Source organism: Simochromis diagramma, unplaced genomic scaffold (assembly GCF_900408965.1).
Source record: "Simochromis diagramma unplaced genomic scaffold, fSimDia1.1 OVJJ01000091.1, whole genome shotgun sequence".
Lineage (NCBI taxonomy): Eukaryota > Metazoa > Chordata > Actinopteri > Cichliformes > Cichlidae > Simochromis > Simochromis diagramma.
In genome coordinates this window covers 1835954-1855551 of record NW_024386901.1, presented here as the reverse complement: position 1 = coordinate 1855551, position 19598 = coordinate 1835954, and the positions used below count along the sequence as shown (strand labels likewise).

Sequence of the window (19598 nt, the reverse complement as noted above, 5' to 3'; positions counted from 1 at the left end):
ATCTGTCATCCATCCATTCTCTTCTGCTTATCTTTATCTTAAAGATTTGTAGCAAATTCTCTTATGGCTGAAACACATTTAAATAACATAAACAAGAAAATGTGCCTAAACATGGGTGTTCATTTCTAATTTTGCTCTACCGAGTGGCTTTTAGTGATATAGATTTCTATGTTACATCTACACCCCGTCAGCATTAACAAGTGGTTGTTTTGTTCAGGTGAATGTGTAGTTTTTCAAGTCTGCCTGTTGAAGTAACAGTCGCACTGCTGTTGTTGTGACTGTTATGTAAGCATGGACCCCGGGCGGGTCCAACATGAGAGACAGGAAACAGGCTGGTGACGAAGCATGTGTGCATGAGAGAGAGAGTGAGAGAGAGAGAAACAACCACACCGGCAGCATCAAGCTGATTACACTCCAGCGGCCAGCACACACACTTTTGTGAGGTAAGCAAACACTTTCATTACTACTAACAATTTTAACTTCCTTGCTTTAGGATATGCTAAGGTTCTAAATAGGTATACTCCAAGTTAAGTGACAGAAAGAAGAACTAAGGTTATAAACTTTATAAAGGCTTTACAGATCTGTTTACAGATCTTCTCAGATCTCTTCCATAGTTATTTCCACAGCATCTGGAAAACAGAACAGTTAAAGCTAGCAATTCTTTAAACTCATAGTGGATCGAATCAGTATTCAATTTGAATTATTCAAGAATTATTATAAGACTTATTCAGGATTTTAACACTTTGATTTGATATGAGCTCAAGCTGCAAAATTAGAAACTTCCTGTTTAGAAGATATGATTCAAAGTGCAACTCGACTGAGCAGTTACAAATATTGGTGAACATTTGTAGCAATTCTATGTGAACAGGCTCTCTACTGAAGATGAATGTGCTGTGTCCCTGTTGCTCTCAGACATGTTTTAAAACATGTCAGAAATGTTTTAAAAACATGTCAGAGATGCTACAACTAGAAACTCTTGACAGATTGTTATACCGTTGGCACTGTAACACCATGTGACTTGTGTTCACTTTGTCCTTTTGCTGTTTTTTTAGCTGTTATTTCTTATTCAGCCACTGAGTCTGTCAAGGACATTGTGAGAAGTGTTGCACCGTGCAAAAAGTCCTTTAATGACAATATGATTAAGTTCGATAACCAGGAATTATTTGATAACAATCTTCACAGGTAATCAGTGTCATATTCTGCAATCAGTCATCAATTTCATCTGAAACTTCTTCTGACAAGTTCCTGTGTTATCGGTCCACTGAAAGGCTTCTAAGTTGATAGCTTTCTCCAGCAACCAGCTGGCTCAAAACCAAAGGAAACATGCAAGCCTGAGAAAAACAAAACACACAGCATTCTGTTCTTTTGAACAACCAGTGATGAGAGAGCAGCATTTTAACTGATTTCATAACTCAGTGATTCCTGAGATTAGGGACAAAACAGGTTTTAATTTTCTAAAATATATTTTTTGATTTTTTAAAAACATATTTACATATAATTGTTACACAAGGTTTTGGCTGTCTCACCATGTTTTGGTACAATCTCCCAGGTGTAACATTTTTTAATAATTTATGTTTTTGCTGGAGAAGTGCAAGGTTTTTGTCAACACCGTCAGACACAAAGAAATGCAAAAATATATATTTTAAATTAAGTTGTTTCAGCTACTTTGACTATTAGCAGCTTCTCTATTCTATTGTTTATGCACATATGTTTTCAAAGTAATTATACCAGGTTTAAAAGTAAGATTGTTTTGGCTTTTTATTATTAGAGTTACAGTCATACATATTTTCAGAAGCTTGTATTTAATCTCTATAAGAAACAATCATATTAAGCAGAATGCAAATTACACATTGAGAAAATTACGTATTTTTATTGGAAGATCATGAGGGAGGAAAATTTATGGTTCTCCAAAAGAGAAAAATAAACAAAAACTCCATATTATGGAGTTGACAAGGTGCTGACGGTGGTGACACAAATCTGACGGTGTTGACACACTAGTAGAAAACAAGATATTATTTCTTTCAAAATGACCTTAGCAACCTTTGTAATATCACAAGACACATAACAATTCTGTTTTTGCACATGTCAAGTTCTACATCTTAATAGTTCACCAGCAAGCTGCCTACTACTCCTTGAATCCTAAAGTTCTGTGGTTGTGTGTTTAGACCCTGCTGGACTTTCTCTCCTTTTGTCTGTGCGCTTGTTTCCAAAACCTTCTCTTCTGACTTTTTTCTCTTTCTTTCAGATCACTGATGTTCTTTATTTTTCTCTTTTTCACTCTATTTCTCCATCTTTCCCTTTCCTTTATGAGAAACTCTTTCTTCAACTCAGGCTGGCTGTTAATTTTTTCTCTCCTTCTTTTTTGATCATCCCTGTTCCTTCTCTTTCATTCCTCTACTGACAGCTTCCCCTGTGCTATTGTAGCCTGAAATGTACCATTTTGTAATTACTATAACTTTTCTGAACCTTATGCTTTTTTACAGATTAAGGATGAATATTCACAACACAATTATGTATTAAGCAATAGAGATGCTATCCGGTCTTTAAGTCTGATGTCATTAATCGTTTCCAGGTCCAAACTCCGCTGCAGATCCCAAAGTCAAAGGAACTCTGCGGCATCACTGAGAGTTACAATCTGTCTAAATTCTTTCATCTTTAATAAAATGATCAGTGTGGCTGCTCTACCAGGTGTAACATCCAGGCATCCATGAAAACAGAATATATGAAATTTAACAGAGTTAAAGTTAGATTGCTTGTTTCCACCTGAACATGATAAACCAGCTCTGCTACCACTTCCAACATAAATAGAGACAGAAAACTGAACAGCAGTGACTATTGTCAGGTTACTGAAGTTGGGCTAGCTGGTATATAGTGATGTGCTACATGATCGCTAGTGACACAGCTATGTTAGCATAATATAAACACAGTGAAGCTGGAGGATGAATGCTAACTTTTTACCACTTGATAAAAGTTAACGTGAGGGTTCCCGATGGTTAGGCTGACAGTGATCACTGACTGTTTTTAGGCAACACGTTCTCACTCCCAAAGCGTAACATTTTACGCTAGGTGACAAATCGTCAGCATATTACGCCTCGGGAGTGAGAACGGGCTCTTTTAGGGGCTTGTTCTGATGTAATAGAACAAGATAAAAAGCATTAAAACATTTTAACAGCACAACAGGCTTAATAAACACAGAGTAGTTTGGGCCCGGAAGCAGGATTCATACATCATCACTTAAAGACCAACTCTCGAGGCACAGCTAGCTCAGTAGACGCCACATGATTTGTAGCTGCCCACTGCATCACTGAGTGAATGGGTTAAATGCAGAGGACTAAGCATTTTCCTACAGGATTAATAATGTAAACATAAACAATGAGATTCAAGATAAGACAAATTTGATAATATTTGACACATCTGTGAAGCAGAAATATCAGTAAAATACACAGGAGGTAATATATCTGAAATATTAGTAAAAAAATAACTTAATATAAATGGTGAATAGCACACGTTTGTGGCATTTGTCAACACCATTAGGAAAAGGGTCAACACCGTCAGACAAAAATCCTGATGGTGTTGACAAAATACCCGACTTTGTCTCATAACACATGTTTATCTGACAGAAGCCATCTTGTTTTTCATCAGTTGCTTATGGCTTCTACAATCTACCTAAATTAAGCTCTTTTTACAAAAAAAATAATTAAATCTTGGATTACATCGACTTTGGTGGTGACACACTATGGTTGTGACAAAGAGTTTTATCAGAAAGGTATGCAATAAATGACATTAAAATTAAAAAAAAATTATCACAGCAGTGACCTCATGGCATGTGTATCAAACAGGAAGTGATAAAGGGGTCCTCAGAGTGTAAGCTACCCACAATAATTCCTGATTTTTTTGTACTTTTAAAAAAATCTGATGGTGTTGACAAAAACTCTGGACACGATTTTAATCACTTAAAAAATATGTAAAAATAAATTTTCAATTGCATATTTTGATATTAGGTATTGAATTAAATACTTAGTGACGAGAGCCATGATGTTTAATTTTACATTACTTTTAATTTTTTTTTCTGTATTTTAATATTATCACACCTGCTTCTGGACAATGGATTTTTAAGGTACTGGTAATGTGTTGTACCATTTAAAATAAATAAATATGTATAAAAAATGCAAAATCATATAAAAAATTGCCTTGGTTTTTTTAAGGAAGAGGACTCCCTTACTGCATTTATTTATATTATATTATCTGTATAGCACTTTAGAGCACACCTTTCACTTTATTAAAAGCACCTTATCAAGCACTTTATTTAGCATTGCACTTTAAGCATGGATTTGCACACAAGAAGTTTAAATATTTATTGACTATTTATTGGGAATTTTAAAATCAGTTGGTAGCCTTATTTCAGATCCTGCACAGCTGCTCCTCATCAAGGAATGTGGTGGATAAGAATAAATAAATACATTTTCACATTTACATATTAATAAATATTTCACACTTTAATGTTACACCAAACCCAATATTATAAAAACCCAGAAACCCCAGCACAAAAAGATTCACCACACTCTCTTTACCAATGGTCTCTCCTGGAACCTTTAAATGGTGTCTGGATTCCCGGGGATAGTGATGGGCAGATGAAACTTCATGAAGCATTGAAGCTTTTCATCCAATTGGTTCACCCCAGCGCAAAGCTTCTTGAAGCTTCATTTGCTCTAGTAGGACATCTACTGGATGTAAAAATATTAGTTGGCAAGAATTTGAAGTGTGGCCTTTTGCACACAGCCTGTAAATGTCAACAACAAAAGGAGTGTGTAAAACATCTATATTGTAGTGATGGCAGTATACTGTGTATATTTATACTGCCAGTATGGAAAATGATTATTTGGAAATGCTTAAAATGGAAATGATCATTTACTGTGAGGTGAGGTGTGGTTGGGGTGTGGACAGTGGCTGTGCTTTTGTAACCTTGAGGTATGGACAGCTACACACTGAGGCTTTGAGCCTCAGTCCTGCCTGTTCACATTTTATTCTGTAAAAACTAAATTTTCACTGCTTTTATGACCTTTTTAGTGGGGAGAACATAGCTAGGATTTAATGGTTTAACAAATCTTTTGAATCCTTTGTCCTCCACAATGCTAAATGGCTGGGAGTCCTCAATCACCATGCTAACCAGGTCTTCATCTATTTGAGATTGTTCTCCTGAGGAAAGACAATAAAGACAAAGCACAGATATAAATATCACACACGTAACTTATTACAGTTGTATAATATTGTTATATCATTTAGTAACATTACTGCATGCTATATTATCATGGCATTTGATAGCTCACCTGGTCTTGCTCCACAATCGGTGTTCCCCTTATTCTCATGCAAAGCTCTGTAGTGCCTAAGCATGGATGAGGTGTTGTTGTTATATCCCAGCTCCCTGGCACATAGCAAACACTTCACCTTATACAAAAGTAAAGACAGCTTAACATAAATTGTATTGCACCATCAGTATTATGAAAATACATCTTCTGTAGAAATTTACATACCTTGTTGGGAGGAATAAGATCAAAATGTTCCCACACAGGGGAGGACATCCTCCTCTTCTTAGCTGGCTCCATTCTCTCCTGACTTTCTCTCATAAACCTCCAAACTGTCTCCAAACTCTCACTAACCGCAACTCTCCATCAAACACCCACATTTTTGAATGAAGTCTGAGGGGTTTATATCGCTGTCATATCTCGCGGCAAAGTTCGAACCACTTCATGAACCAGTCACGTGGTACAGCCGGGCAGCGAGGCTTCGGACGTCATCATTTTCAGCTCCTCCCATAAATGAAGCAAGCCTCGATACGCGCATCGCGGAAACGCCCCTCAATTACTCGACACAAGCTTCGAAGCCTCGATACAGAACGTCACATCACTAGTTTCCAGCCGCTAAGGGCCGCCCTGTTACAGTTTGTCTTTTAGGCAGTTGGGTTAATTCAATTCAATTCAATTCAATTTTATTTATATAGCGCCAAATCACAACAAAAGTCGCCTCAAGGCGCTTCATAGATACAGAGAAAAACCCAACAATCATATGACCCCCTATGAGCAAGCACTTTGGCAACAGTGGGAAGGAAAAACTCCCTTTTAACAGGAAGAAACCTCTGGCAGAACCAGGCTCAGGGAGGGGCGGGGCCATCTGCTGCAACCGGTTGGGGTGAGAGAAGGAAGACAGGATAAAAGACATGCTGTGGAAGAGAGACAGAGGTTAATAACAGATATAATTCAATGCAGAGAGGTCTATTAATACATAGTGAGTGAGAAAGGTGACTGGAAAGGAAAAACTCAATGCATCATGGGAATCCCCCGGCAGCCTACGTCTATTGCAGCATAACTAAGGGAGGATTCAGGGTCACCTGGTCCAGCCCTAACTATATGCTTTAGCAAAAAGGAAAGTTTTAAGCCTAATCTTAAAAGTAGAGATAGTGTCTGTCTCCTGAATCCAAACTGGAAGCTGGTTCCACAGAAGAGGGGCCTGAAAACTGAAGGCTCTCCCTCCCATTCTACTTTTAAATACTCTAGGAACAACAAGTAAGCCTGCAGAGCAAGAGCGAAGTGCTCTAATAGGGTGATATGGTACTACAAGGTCATTAAGATAAGATGGGGCCTGATTATTTAAGACCTTGTATGTGAGGAGCAGGATTTTGAATTCAATTCTGGATTTAACAGGAAGCCAATGAAGGGAAGCCAATACAGGAGAAATATGCTCTCTCTTTCTAGTCCCTGTCAGCACTCTTGCTGCAGCATTTTGGATTAGCTGAAGGCTTTTCAGTGAGTTTTTTGGACATCCTGATAATAATGAATTACAGTCGTCCAGCCTGGAAGTAATAAATGCATGAACTAGTTTTTCAGCGTCACTCTGAGACAGGATATTTCTAACTTTAGAGATGTTGCGCAGATGGAAGAAAGCAGTCTTACATATTTGTTTAATACAGTGGGGCAAAAAAGTATTTAGTCAGCCACCGATTGTGCAAGTTCCCCCACCTAAAATGATGACAGAGGTCAGTAATTTGCACCAGAGGTACACTTCAACTGTGAGAGACAGAATGTGAAAAAAAAAAAAATCCATGAATCCACATGGTAGGATTTGTAAAGAATTTATTCGTAAATCAGGGTGGAAAATAAGTATTTGGTCAATAACAAAAATACAACTCAATACTTTGTAACATAACCTTTGTTGGCAATAACAGAGGTCAAACGTTTACTATAGGTCTTTACCAGGTTTGCACACACAGTAGCTGGTATTTTGGCCCATTCCTCCATGCAGATCTTCTCGAGAGCAGTGATGTTTTGGGGCTGTTGCCGAGCAACACGGACTTTCAACTCCCGCCTTTGTTGCCCGGGCGGTGTGTTTTGGATCATTGTCATGTTGGAAGACCCAGCCTCGTTTCATCTTCAAAGTTCTCACTGATGGAAGGAGGTTTTGGCTCAAAATCTCACGATACATGGCCCCATTCATTCTGTCCTTAACACGGATCAGTCGTCCTGTCCCCTTGGCAGAAAAACAGCCCCATAGCATGATGTTTCCACCCCCATGCTTCACAGTAGGTATGGTGTTCTTGGGATGCAACTCAGTATTCTTCTTCCTCCAAACACGACGAGTTGAGTTTATACCAAAAAGTTCTACTTTGGTTTCATCTGACCACATGACATTCTCCCAATCCTCTGCTGTATCATCCATGTGCTCTCTGGCAAACTTCAGACGGGCCTGGACATGCACTGGCTTCAGCAGCGGAACACGTCTGGCACTGCGGGATTTGATTCCCTGCCGTTGTAGTGTGTTACTGATGGTGACCTTTGTTACTTTGGTCCCAGCTCTCTGCAGGTCATTCACCAGGTCCCCCCGTGTGGTTCTGGGATCTTTGCTCACCGTTCTCATGATCATTTTGACCCCACGGGATGAGATCTTGCGTGGAGCCCCAGATCGAGGGAGATTATCAGTGGTCTTGTATGTCTTCCATTTTCTGATGATTGCTCCCACAGTTGATTTTTTCACACCAAGCTGCTTGCCTATTATAGATTCACTCTTCCCAGTCTGGTGCAGGTCTACAATACTTTTCCTGGTGTCCTTCGAAAGCTCTTTGGTCTTGGCCATGGCAGAGTTTGGAGCCTGACTGTTTGAGGCTGTGGACAGGTGTCTTTTATACAGATGATGAGTTCAAACAGGTGCCATTCATACAGGTAACGAGTGGGGGACAGAAAAGCTTCTTACAGAAGACGTTACAGGTCTGTGAGAGCCAGAGATTTTCCTTGTTTGAGGTGACCAAATACTTATTTTCCACCCTGATTTACGAATAAATTCTTTACAAATCCTACCATGTGAATTCATGGATTTTTTTTTCACATTCTGTCTCTCACAGTTGAAGTGTACCTCTGGTGCAAATTACTGACCTCTGTCATCATTTTAAGTGGGGGAACTTGCACAATCGGTGGCTGACTAAATACTTTTTTGCCCCACTGTACAAAGCACTGCAGTGCAGTACCTGTAATACCTACAGCATGTTCTAATCGCTCTAATAGGATATTATGGTCAACAGTATCGAACGCTGCACTAAGGTCTAGCAGGACAAGCACAGAGATGAGTCCACTGTCAGAGGCCATAAGAAGATCATTTGTAACCTTCACTAAAGCTGTTTCTGTGCTGTGATGAGCTCTGAAACCTGACTGAAACTCTTCAAATAAGCCATTCCTCTGCAGATGATCTGTTAGCTGTTTGACAACTACTCTTTCAAGGATTTTTGATATGAAAGGAAGGTTGGAGATTGGCCTATAATTAGCTAAGACTGCTGGGTCTAGAGATGGCTTTTTGAGTAAAGGTTTAACTACAGCCAGCTTGAAGGCCTGTGGTACATAGCCGATCATTAGAGATAGGTTGATCATATTTAAGATCGAAGCATTAATTAATGGCAGGACTTCTTTGAGCAGTTTTGTAGGAATGGGGTCTAAAAGACACGTTGATGGTTTGGAGGAAGTAATTATTGAAGTTAACTCAGAAAGATCAATTGGAGAAAAAGAGTCTAACTTAACATCAATGGTACTAAGAGTAGCTGTAGATAATATTACATCTGTGGGATGATTATTGGTAATTTTTTCTCTAATGATAAAAATTTTATTTGTGAAGAAGTTCATGAAGTCATTACTAGTTAATGTTAAAGGGATTGTTGGCTCAAAAGAGCTCTGACTTTTTGTCAGCCTGGCTACAGTGCTGAAGAGAAACCTGGGGTTGTTCTTATTTACTTCAATCAGTGATGAATAGTACGATGTTCTGGCTTTGCGGAGGGCTTTCTTATAAAGCAGCAAACTATTTCTCCAGGCTAAATGATGATCCTCTAAATTTGTGACACGCCATTTCCTCTCCAGATTACGAGTCATCTGCTTTAGGCTACGTGTTTGAAAATTATACCACGGAGTCAGGTACTTCTGATTAGAGACCTTAGTTTTCACAGGAGCTACAGTATCCAGAGTCGTACGCAGTGAGTGAGGAGGTGAAATTATTAACAAGATAATCGACCTCTGTTGGGGTAGCGTTCAGATAGCTGCTCTGCTCCATGTTGGTACAGGGCATTGAAGATGATAACAGTGGGTGGATTATATTCTTAAACTTAGTTACAGCGCTTTCAGAAAGACATCTACTTTGATAAAGTCTACTCTCCACCGCTGTGTAATCAATTATTGTAAATGTAAATGTTATCAGGAAATGATTTACAAGTTAACACTTGTATGCATATTTTTAACAACAAAATTGGGTTTTATCTGCCAGACATGTTTTGTCCCTTATCTCAAGAATCACTGAACTGTCACATTATTTGTGGAACAGACAGGGAGAAGCACTTTAAGCTGTTGAGGCCATGGTAAAAGCTTATGTGCAGGGCTGACAGTGTATGAGTAAAGCAAGTCAAGTTAGTGTAATTAAATATGAAATATATCACATGATTCAGAACAGTGTGGTTTGGCTTTGGATGTCCTTTGTCTCTCTCTCTCTCTCTCTCAGCTAATGGATGCTTTCCAGCTTCTCTTTCTTGTTGCAGTGGTGACATCCATATCAGAATGGAAATCAGGTGGTGTATACAGTACACGATTCATCTGCATGTGCTAAACCGCACATCTTACACCTTACAATGAAACCATGGTGAAGCAGCACACCCAGTATTAATCAGGCTCAAAAGGCCGCTGATGTGAAATACATATCATGACAATTTTGAGCAAGTTGTAGAAAAAGTTATATCAAAAGTTATCATTGATGGGTCAGCAAAATATCAAAGCCAAAATGTAGAAGGTAAAAATGTATGGCAAGACAGAAAGGCCATAAAAATCATTGAAAAACATTAAGGCAAAAAAGAAAAGGAACATTTCATAAACATTTTCATTTCATCGTACAGCATTGTAGCATCTGCAACACACCTTTCACATTTGCATTTGCACTTATCATCACCTCTATCTGCTTCTCCCTCAGTTTCAGATTCTGGCAAATCACAATGTGAGATCATGAATGAGGAGAGCATTACAGTGCTTGAAGGGGAGTCTCTTTTTTATGTACCTTTTATTTTAGACCCAAACTTCAACAATAAAAATTTTACATGGTACAAATATAGCACCCAAATTCAGAATATTTCCTCTGATAAGAAAGCCAGGGTGCATTACCAAGGCGAAGCACTGTTCCTCTTAAACCTCAACATTTCTGATTCTGGAGATTACGCTGCTTGGTAAGAATCATCTCTACGAAATATGTTACAAAATTTCTATCTAGCATCTAACATTAGTGATGGTCTGGGTTTTCTTGAACTCTAAAACAATTTTCTTCTTTTGTTGTCTCTTTTTTTGTTAATGTGCTTCCCACTCATTGATTCACTTTTAGGGAAATCAAGTCTTCAGGACAATGTTTTAACCACCCTGTGAAAATTGAAGTGTTCAATGCAAGTTACAGAGGAAGCAAGATGTTAAACTACGGAGAAATCAAAAACTCTGACCAGAGCAAAAAGGTCCCATGTCCAGACCCAGTCCAAAGCACATGTAGTGCATTCAAAGGAAACATCACCTGGTACAAGGTAGGCCAAAAAGCCCAGGTCAGCTTCCTGTTTGTTTGGCAAACTTGCAAACCTGCACCATTGCCTTAAATGCATCCAGGAAAATCTACAGGTCATCCACCTCTGCCATTTTAAATAAGGATACATGAAACACTACACATATAAAGGCTAAGTGACATCATGGAGCCCTGCTTTCAAAAACGGACATAGATGTGTGGCTGTGAAGCTGGATTTAAGAAATAAAGTTTTAAAAATCATGTTCAGTGTGATGATTCATGTCATCTTATGTCAGTATAGAAGTTGATACTTTAGTTTATGTTAGCTAACTAGGGACAGAATCAAAACTCAGAGGAAAATAACTGCACTTGAACCAGTGTTGGTCAAGTTACTTGAAAAAAGTAATCAGTAACTAATTACTGATTACTTCCCCAAAAAAGTAATCCCGTTACTTTACTGATTACTTATTTTCAAAAGTAATTAATTACTTAGTTACTTAGTTACTTTTTAAAAACACGATTTACAACCTGAATAGGTGATAAAGCGATAGAGCTTTCAACCCAATTCTACTTTTTCTGTTTAATCCATCATACAAAATGTAATCAAATGGAAAAGTCTCTTTTTAAAACTTGTTTTATTAGTTTTAAGCTTTTAACTTCATGCATCAAGCAAAAATTAAATTATATGCACCATTCTCTGACTTGAAGAAATTAGTTTAACATTTAAACCTATTTTCTGCACATTCCAGCACATGAAATAAAATATTTTTTGTTTTTACACTCAGTCTTTCAAATAGATGCAAGTAAAACACAGCAGAAAATAAATAAAATCAAAGACTAGCGGTCCTGTTGCTCTATTTTCACCTGTATAGCAGGAGTGGCATAGGCGGAGGTGTGCTCTGGTGGAGGTGTGTCAGTTGAAGAATCCACGAGTTTCTCTGTGAATTTCCCATTACGTCGTTGCTCACTCGGAGCTTGTTTAGGGGGGGGTTTACGGTGGGCCATAGAGACAAAGCACGTACAAACTCCAAAACACTTGCAAACTCCAAAACACGTACAAACTCCCTATAAAGGTGTGTGTTTGCCAGTTGTTTGTTACGCTGAATGATTTGGTGCTTGGCCATTCTGAATACACGTTTTTTTGGGGGGGATTTTTCTGACTTTTCGGTAATCGTTTTTGGATCAAGGCCATTGGATTAATTGATGGTATGACCCTGCCTGGTTTATGACTCTGGATACTTTGCTAAAAAGGTGCAAGAGCTAGTTGCCAACCAGCATCAAGCTGCAAAGCTGAGAGGTGCCAGAACTGACTGCTGATGGTAATAAGTACCAGTACTAACCAGTGAAACCAGTGGGGCAAAAGATGATTCCACTGGCCCTGGAAGTTGATGACATTAAAATGTTGCTTGACTTCTGAACAAAGGAATTTTATTTAACTTTTTAAACATTGTCCATGTTAATACCAGTGTACATTTTTATGTAAGATAAAAGTGTTGGTTTCATTGCTATAGCAAGAACCTGATTGCAAGTTAATAAAAAGGGAGCTACTTTAAAAACCTCTAAACTTTTACAATACAACAATTACAAACTAAGCCACAATGATGTAACTGACAGGGCCATTGTGATGATTTACAAAACAGACCATGTTCATTGAAGTAAAATGTGTTGCTTTCCCTATTTGTGCCCTTCTCGGTGCAGGACTATACTCTTATTGAAGATCAGCATGAAGTCAAATTGAGAGTGCATAATGCTACCAAAGACCACGAGGGCCTCTACACCTGTATTTGTACCTGGGCATACAATAATAAGGTGTACAGTACGTCAGGTTCCAGGGAACTTATACTTCTAGGTGAAACTGCATTCTTTGGTGTTTAGTTCTGGATACCAACACAACACATTGCGACACCAACATAAACTTGACTTTATAAGTGAAATTGTAATGGCGTGTACATTTAACATGTTTAATAATGAGCCAGAGCTAAAGATTTGTATGTATGTCACAGGTTTTCCTGATTTTTCAAAACAATACCCATATTATAGCATACCAAATGTCCTATTAGAGGATGAAAAATGTCTCACTCTTTTTGGTTGCTCGCAGAAAAAGCTGTGCACTACCTAGAAATTTTGACCCCAGCGGATGAGTCGCAGGAGCAGTTTGCTGATGAAGGTAATAAAATCTCATCTTCATGTCAACATGTTGCTGTCATAACACTGCAAATACTTGGTTAATAACAGTGATCCTCTGAAAGTTACTCAGTTAGCACTTAGCAGGACTAAAGTTGCATCCTTACAGGGAGTGACTGACTCATCACTTAAGAAGGGGGAGGTGGAGCAGTGTGTTTTTGGGGACCAGTGCCTGATGATGAGGGTAGCACATCTGTCTAATTAACCTCTCCTCTGGCAGTAGGTGTGGGGGCCAGAAACAAGACAAAGCCAAAAACAGAAAGAGAGAAAGATTGTGTGTAACGCTTTGTGTGAATAAAATTGTTTGTAAAATGCAGCCCTCTGCCCTTCCTGGGGAGAGCTCACAGTGGCAGGAGCAACTGCCACACTGGTGCCCAATGTACCCGGTGACCCAGGAAGGAGTGGCGGTTTCTCCAGCACTGTCACCTCCACTCTCTGAGGTGGACTTATTTAAAATGACAGAGGTGGATGACCTGTAGACTTTCCTGGATGCATTTAAGGCAATGGTGCAGGCTTGCAAGTTTGCCACCTTCCGTTTAAGGGAGTGTTGCTGCAATCAGGGCTTACAGGCATCCTATAGTGCCAGTGGAAACTAAATACAGGAATAAACATAGAATTACGGCTGTGTTGCACCCCCTGATGTTTGGTACCGATTGGCTGGGGTTTGATAAACTGGTGGAGGTGTTATACGAGTGGCCATCGGGAAAGATTTTCAAGGCATCCTATTACTACTCCATAGCTGGTCACATGGAATATATAAAAACTCTGGAAAGAATAATGGCCCAGTTTTACTGACTGTGCATTCAGGAATGTGCGCCTTTGTCGTGCATCTTACCCTGTATTCCAGTGGGTTAACCCGTCCTCTTTCTTTCTTCATCCTTCCTTCTTTCCCTCCTTCTTCCCTTCCTTCTTTCCTTCCAGGCTCGGAGATTAAGCTGAATTGCTCAGTTTTGTGTGGGACTAATGTGAAACATGACTGTAATGCCAGCTGGTACATCAATGGAATTCCTTTCAAAAACAGGGATGGTTATAGTCAAACTACCAAAATGTAAGCCTCTTTTATACTTTACACAATGTACACTTAATGTTTTGCTAATCCTTTGAGTGGATTTCAACATGTAGTTTAAGGTGCTTCTAAGGTGTTTTACAGAATAAGTTAACATGACCTCTTTAAGTGCTATTGTTTAAGAGTCACACTTAAGAGAACCTCAAAGATCTGTTGAAAATATGTTAAATAGTAACTGTTATGTATTTCCTCTCATTTGTCTGCAGTGAACCTTTCTGCTGAACTTTGTCTTTGACCCGTTGTCTTCTTTAACAAAACAAACTCTTATCTTCTTTGTTAGAGCAACCGAGGAACCTTCAAAGAATACCATTGCCACTGCAATCCTCACCATTAAAAAAGTGTCTGCTAAGGATTTTCAACAGAAGTTTAAGTGTTTTGGCGAGGGCTATTACGTAACAAAGAATGCCACTTTAACTCTTAAGCAGAAAGGTCAGTCACAGGGCCATTGATTGTTTTTAGCCTTGCTAACAAAAATGTCTGTTGACTTTTAGCGAAGCATGGAAATGTTATTTTACACTGTAATTTTGTGTTTCCTAGAATCCATAATTCCACTTGCCATTGGAGGAGTATGCATGTTATTCGTTGGTGTTTTTGTCGCTGTTTTGGTCAAATACTTTGCCATTGACTTAGCCCTGTTCTTCAGACCCTACTTCCCACTAAGCAGTAGCAATAAAGGTAAGAGAGTAAATATTTTTCTTGGGGGCTTTATTATCTTAGTTTTGTACCAACAGTAAAGGAATGAAGTACAATGCTAATTAGTCAGTTTCAGAGGATAGACCGAGCCAGTTTAGCTGCTACTCCTGCTCCCTGGCTTCAGTGCTATACTTTAAGGAAAACTGCACCAGTTTAACACATCCAAGACTTAAGAGAGGAAGATGTTGTGGTTATAGACCCTGAAATATTATGTCAAAACAAAAGTTACTTCCTAAAATATTCATCAGCTTGTTTGCTACAAAATAGTGGTATCCAGTGGTTTTCAATATGACAAATTAGAAATATAAGAAAAATGTAAGAGTAACCAAATTGAATAACAAATAAATAAACCTGAAGTGTTTTGGTTCCTTCTGAAGGTTCAAACAACATATAAAAAATGTTGGTTCACTTTGGCTATGGTGAACAAGTAAGCCAAATGCCTTTTGGAGAAAGCTTTGAGATGGCATGACATAGACTCTATTAATCCCACACTGTGGCAATTCACATATTACAGCAACACAGGGGTCCATAAAGTGCAGTTGGAGCAATAATATATACACAGTTTTTAGCAGCCATTTATCATGTGTGCATATTCCACAGTCTCAAAACTGGTTTTGGAAAGGTTAAACCAGGCGAATATTAAGTTTCTACATTGGCCTTCCCAAAGCCTGACCTCAACCATATTGAAAATTTGTGAGTGACGCCCAAAAGCGAGATGATATCACAAATTTAAACCTACCAGTTCTGCCAAGTAGGGTGGTCAAACATCCGTCCAGAATTGAGTCAGAAACTTTTTGGGGGCTGCTAAAAGCATCTGGTCAAGGGGCATCTTACCAAATATTAGTGGTAGTATTATCATATATTTGAGCCTGTATGCATAATCTTGACTCTGCATTTGTGGGATGAATTGAAACCTGTCCTCCCAATTGTTGTTGGGGTTTTTTTTGTATGTTTTAACTCATTAAAGATGTATGCTGTACAATTGTTCCACCCTGGAAAAAGAAAGATTCAAAGAAGTTAAAAATTACACATTCATGTCAATGATGAGTGTTTGTAACTTCTGACCACAACTGTTCAAACACAAATGACTTATTGTGGTGACAGGGTCACTTTACATCACAATGAGCTGATAAGGAAGAAACATTAATAAAAAAAAAACTGAGAAAACCTTGTCAAGTACACATCAATTTCCAATGATTTGTTTGTTTGTTTCCCAGACACAAGTTTATATGACGCATATGTGGTCTACCAGACACCAATGGACAAGATCACTGAGGACACACTCTCTCAGTTTATCACGCAGACTTTGCCCTCTGTCCTCGAGGATAAGTGCGGATATCGGCTCTTTATCCACGGGAGGGATGACATACCAGGGGAAGGTCAGTGTTTTATGTGCTTTAATTGTAATTTTGGACATCAACAACCAATATATTTTGTATTTGTGATTCAGGTATTTTATTGTCTGCAGTGTTCTTTGTAGCCCAGCTTAAGTGTTAAAGGGATACCAGTGTTGTGCTGCCTAATTTAAAGAGCCATCATGTACCTGTTTTTTTTTTGTTGTCGTTGTTTTTTTCTTTTTGTTGTACCACAACAGACCGTCTGGAGTTGGTGGAGAAATGCATGAATCAGAGCAGGAGGCTCATGGTCATTCTCACACCAGATCTGGGATCAGGCTCCATGACGGCAGAGCGATGGCCTGCCTCACCCCAAACCTCAGTGATGGGAGGGTTTGACTGGCAGGTGAGAACTGAGACAGGGACTGCCTGGGAGTATGCTCATTGGCCTAATGACCTGTGATTGACAAATCATTATTCAAGGACTTGTAAAGCACCCAAAGTGCTCATCCAAAGGCTTTAAAATTGGACTTCACAAACCAGTGAGTGGGGTCGAGGTAGCTATGTTCATCTTTTATGCTGTCACAATCCACACATCAGAATTCTCTGGCCCACAGAAACCTGGCAGGTTTGCATACCAAGAGACTCACATAAATACGCTTATCCAGCATTTCCCATTTTGAGCTGGCTAATGACAAAAGTTTTCAGAATCCTGTGCAGCCCTGTGTCCCATTTCAGATTTATTAAATGAAAAGTTGTGTTGCACAAGTATAATTTTGTGTTGGATAACTGTTTTGCAGTGTGGAAAAAAGTATTGAAAAGTTATACTTCTACTTAATTAGCTTAATGGTGCACAGGGTGTATAATCAATATAACTGCACAATATATTTTAAATACTTATAGTATATACCTATTGTGTGGAATTACACTTCAGATTCTTTTATCATTGTAAAAAATACCTACAAGTGGAATCCAAACTGTAATATTTGCATCCAAAATATAGTGGAGTAGAAGCAGAATATGGTACAGCACTTAAATAAAGTGAAAGTAAAGTAGTCAAGTAAATATAATAAGTTATATTCCTGTACTCTAATTTATTGGTATTGCATGATGTAAGATACTGGTACTCTAGTACAATACCGTCGGTGGGAAAAGTACAATATTTTTACAGCAAATCTAAGGAAACAAGTGCACATAGGGGGAAAAAAATCCTTGTGGAGAAATGTAGCACAACCTCCACACACTGTTACCATTACATTTTTATTCAATTACAACTTTTTGGTCCTTGCAAACTTTGTCAGATACAGAGATAAAGTGTCCATGCAAACATTTGCATCTATGTATGCATTCAGTAAGGTTCGGCCAATTAAGGATGCCTGGCTATTAGACATGTCACACAGACTGAAATATTGGAAATAAATAAACATAATGGTAAACGGGACAATGTGTGGCTGTTATACTATATTTCTCCACAAAGACACTATTTGAAGAAACAGACATTTGAAATTTTTTTAATGATCAGATAAAAAGGAGAGATGGAGGAGAGAGGGGAAAAATGAAACTGAGATGCAGCTAAATAAGTACCACTTGGGGACCAGGGCCATGTGCTACAAGTTCAATACATCCACTCCATATGGCTTTATACACGATGACCATCAACTTTATTTTGGTGTAAGTAAGCAAACAAGCAGTAATAGCAGTTACACATAGTTGAATAGTTGGTGCACAATTGAATATTTTGAATTTCATTTTGAATTTTTCCTTTCAGTTCCATTAATTTATGGTTAGTTTTTACTAATTTAATTGCTGGTTTGAACCTTTTTATTAACATAATGTGGGTGACATGTTAAGAAGTTTAGAAAAGGCATTGCAGTTATCAGGCGTCACTTACCTTGACACTAGCAAAGGTAAGTGACATATCATATCTTAATTTATTCATGCAAATAGGGAGGCTTCTTCACACACTAAGGTTAATTATGGAGTTACACAGGGTTCTGTACTAGGACCATTTCTATTTACATTATACATGCTTCCCTTAGGCAGCATTATTAGAAAGCATAGCATACGTTTTCCTTATTATGCAGACGATACCCAGCTTTATGTATCCATGAAGCTCGATCACATACACAAATTAGTTAACCTGCAGGTTTAATTGAGGTTATTTTACTGAGCCATAAAAATATAAGAAAAACAATTTTGTCCATATAACTACCCCTTTTTCACTCTCTGTGTGTTCATACACTGCTCTGCATTTAATCATCAGTTCTTATTAATCTGGCTCTTGTCACACCGTGTTTTTTCTCCTATCTCCCCTAACCCCCAAATGGCTGCGCTTCCTTAATCCTGGTTCTGCTAGCAGTTTCTTCCTGCTAAAAAGAAGTTTTTCCTTCCCACTATCACAAAATCCTTGCTCATAGGAAATTTTCTGATTGTTGTGGTTTTCTCTCTATTGTCATAGGATCTTTACCTTAGAATATAAAGCGCCTTGAGGCATCTGTTGCTGTGTTAATAAGGAATAGATTGATTGTTGTGAAAACAAATGATTCTACTTATATGTGTATCATGGCATCATATTTTTATACTTAAGTTTATTCTATTTTTTCAATGTGCAGCACTACTAGATAGCATTTATGTAAATAAAAATACTAAGTGTACAGTGAAAGGGTGACTAAAGTGTTGTTGATCATTTACCAGGTGGGGCTCCACCATGCATTGGTCCAGAGGGAACTGAGTGTGATTTTGATCCAGCTAGGAGACACGGGGCCACAGCAATACACACACCTTCCCCCGGGCTTGCAGCACCTGATTCGTAAGAGTGCCCCTTTGAAGTGGCCAGAGGGCTCTGGAGGCGCTGCAGCATGGAACTCTCGCTTCTGGAAGAGAGTGAGATACCTGATGCCTGCCACACCTGTCAAAAAATGTGCACAGTCTACTATTATCTAATACATCTTTCAACACGTTTTGTTTAATGTTTTGTACATACAGGGAGTGCAGAATTATTAGGAAAGTTGTATTTTTGAGGAATAATTTTATTATTGAACAACAACCATGTTCTCAATGAACCCAAAAAACTCATTAATATCAAAGCTGAATGTTTTTGGAAGTAGTTTTTAGTTTGTTTTTAGTTTTAGCTATTTTAGGGGGATATCTGTGTGTGCAGGTGACTATTACTGTGCATAATTATTAGGCAACTTAACAAAAAACAAATGTATACCCATTTCAATTATTTATTTTTACCAGTGAAACCAATATAACATCTCCACATTCACAAA

At 38.4% G+C, this 19598-nt stretch overlaps 1 protein-coding gene across 3 annotated transcripts; it reads left to right on the top strand.

The window, feature by feature from the left end:
- Positions 1 to 344: 344 nt before the first annotated feature.
- Positions 345 to 19384, top strand: il1rl1 (interleukin 1 receptor-like 1). 3 transcript variants are annotated; one of them, XM_040034747.1, is made up of 13 exons: positions 379 to 443; positions 1053 to 1182; positions 10021 to 10087; positions 10483 to 10732; positions 10885 to 11074; positions 12748 to 12898; positions 13148 to 13216; positions 14155 to 14281; positions 14580 to 14728; positions 14837 to 14974; positions 16210 to 16371; positions 16587 to 16732; positions 19021 to 19384. In XM_040034747.1, exons 3-13 carry the CDS (start codon positions 10024 to 10026, stop codon positions 19267 to 19269), a joined length of 1695 nt encoding a protein of 564 aa, XP_039890681.1. In that variant the 5' UTR covers positions 379 to 443; positions 1053 to 1182; positions 10021 to 10023; the 3' UTR covers positions 19270 to 19384. The 3 variants fall into 3 exon arrangements, with proteins under 3 accessions (XP_039890680.1, XP_039890679.1, XP_039890681.1); XM_040034746.1 differs by lacking the exon at positions 1053 to 1182 and having other exon boundaries at positions 345 to 443; XM_040034745.1 differs by having other exon boundaries at positions 350 to 1182.
- Positions 19385 to 19598: the final 214 nt, after the last annotated feature.

Bases quoted from the DNA above. Each gene is read 5' to 3' on its own strand.
- il1rl1 (XM_040034746.1), top strand. From the start codon at position 10,024: ATGGATGCTTTCCAGCTTCTCTTTCTTGTTGCAGTGGTGACATCCATA. The intron at 14,729-14,836 runs GTCAGTCACAGG...TGTGTTTCCTAG, and splicing joins TTTAACTCTTAAGCAGAAAG to AATCCATAATTCCACTTGCC. The intron at 14,975-16,209 runs GTAAGAGAGTAA...TTTGTTTCCCAG, and splicing joins ACTAAGCAGTAGCAATAAAG to ACACAAGTTTATATGACGCA.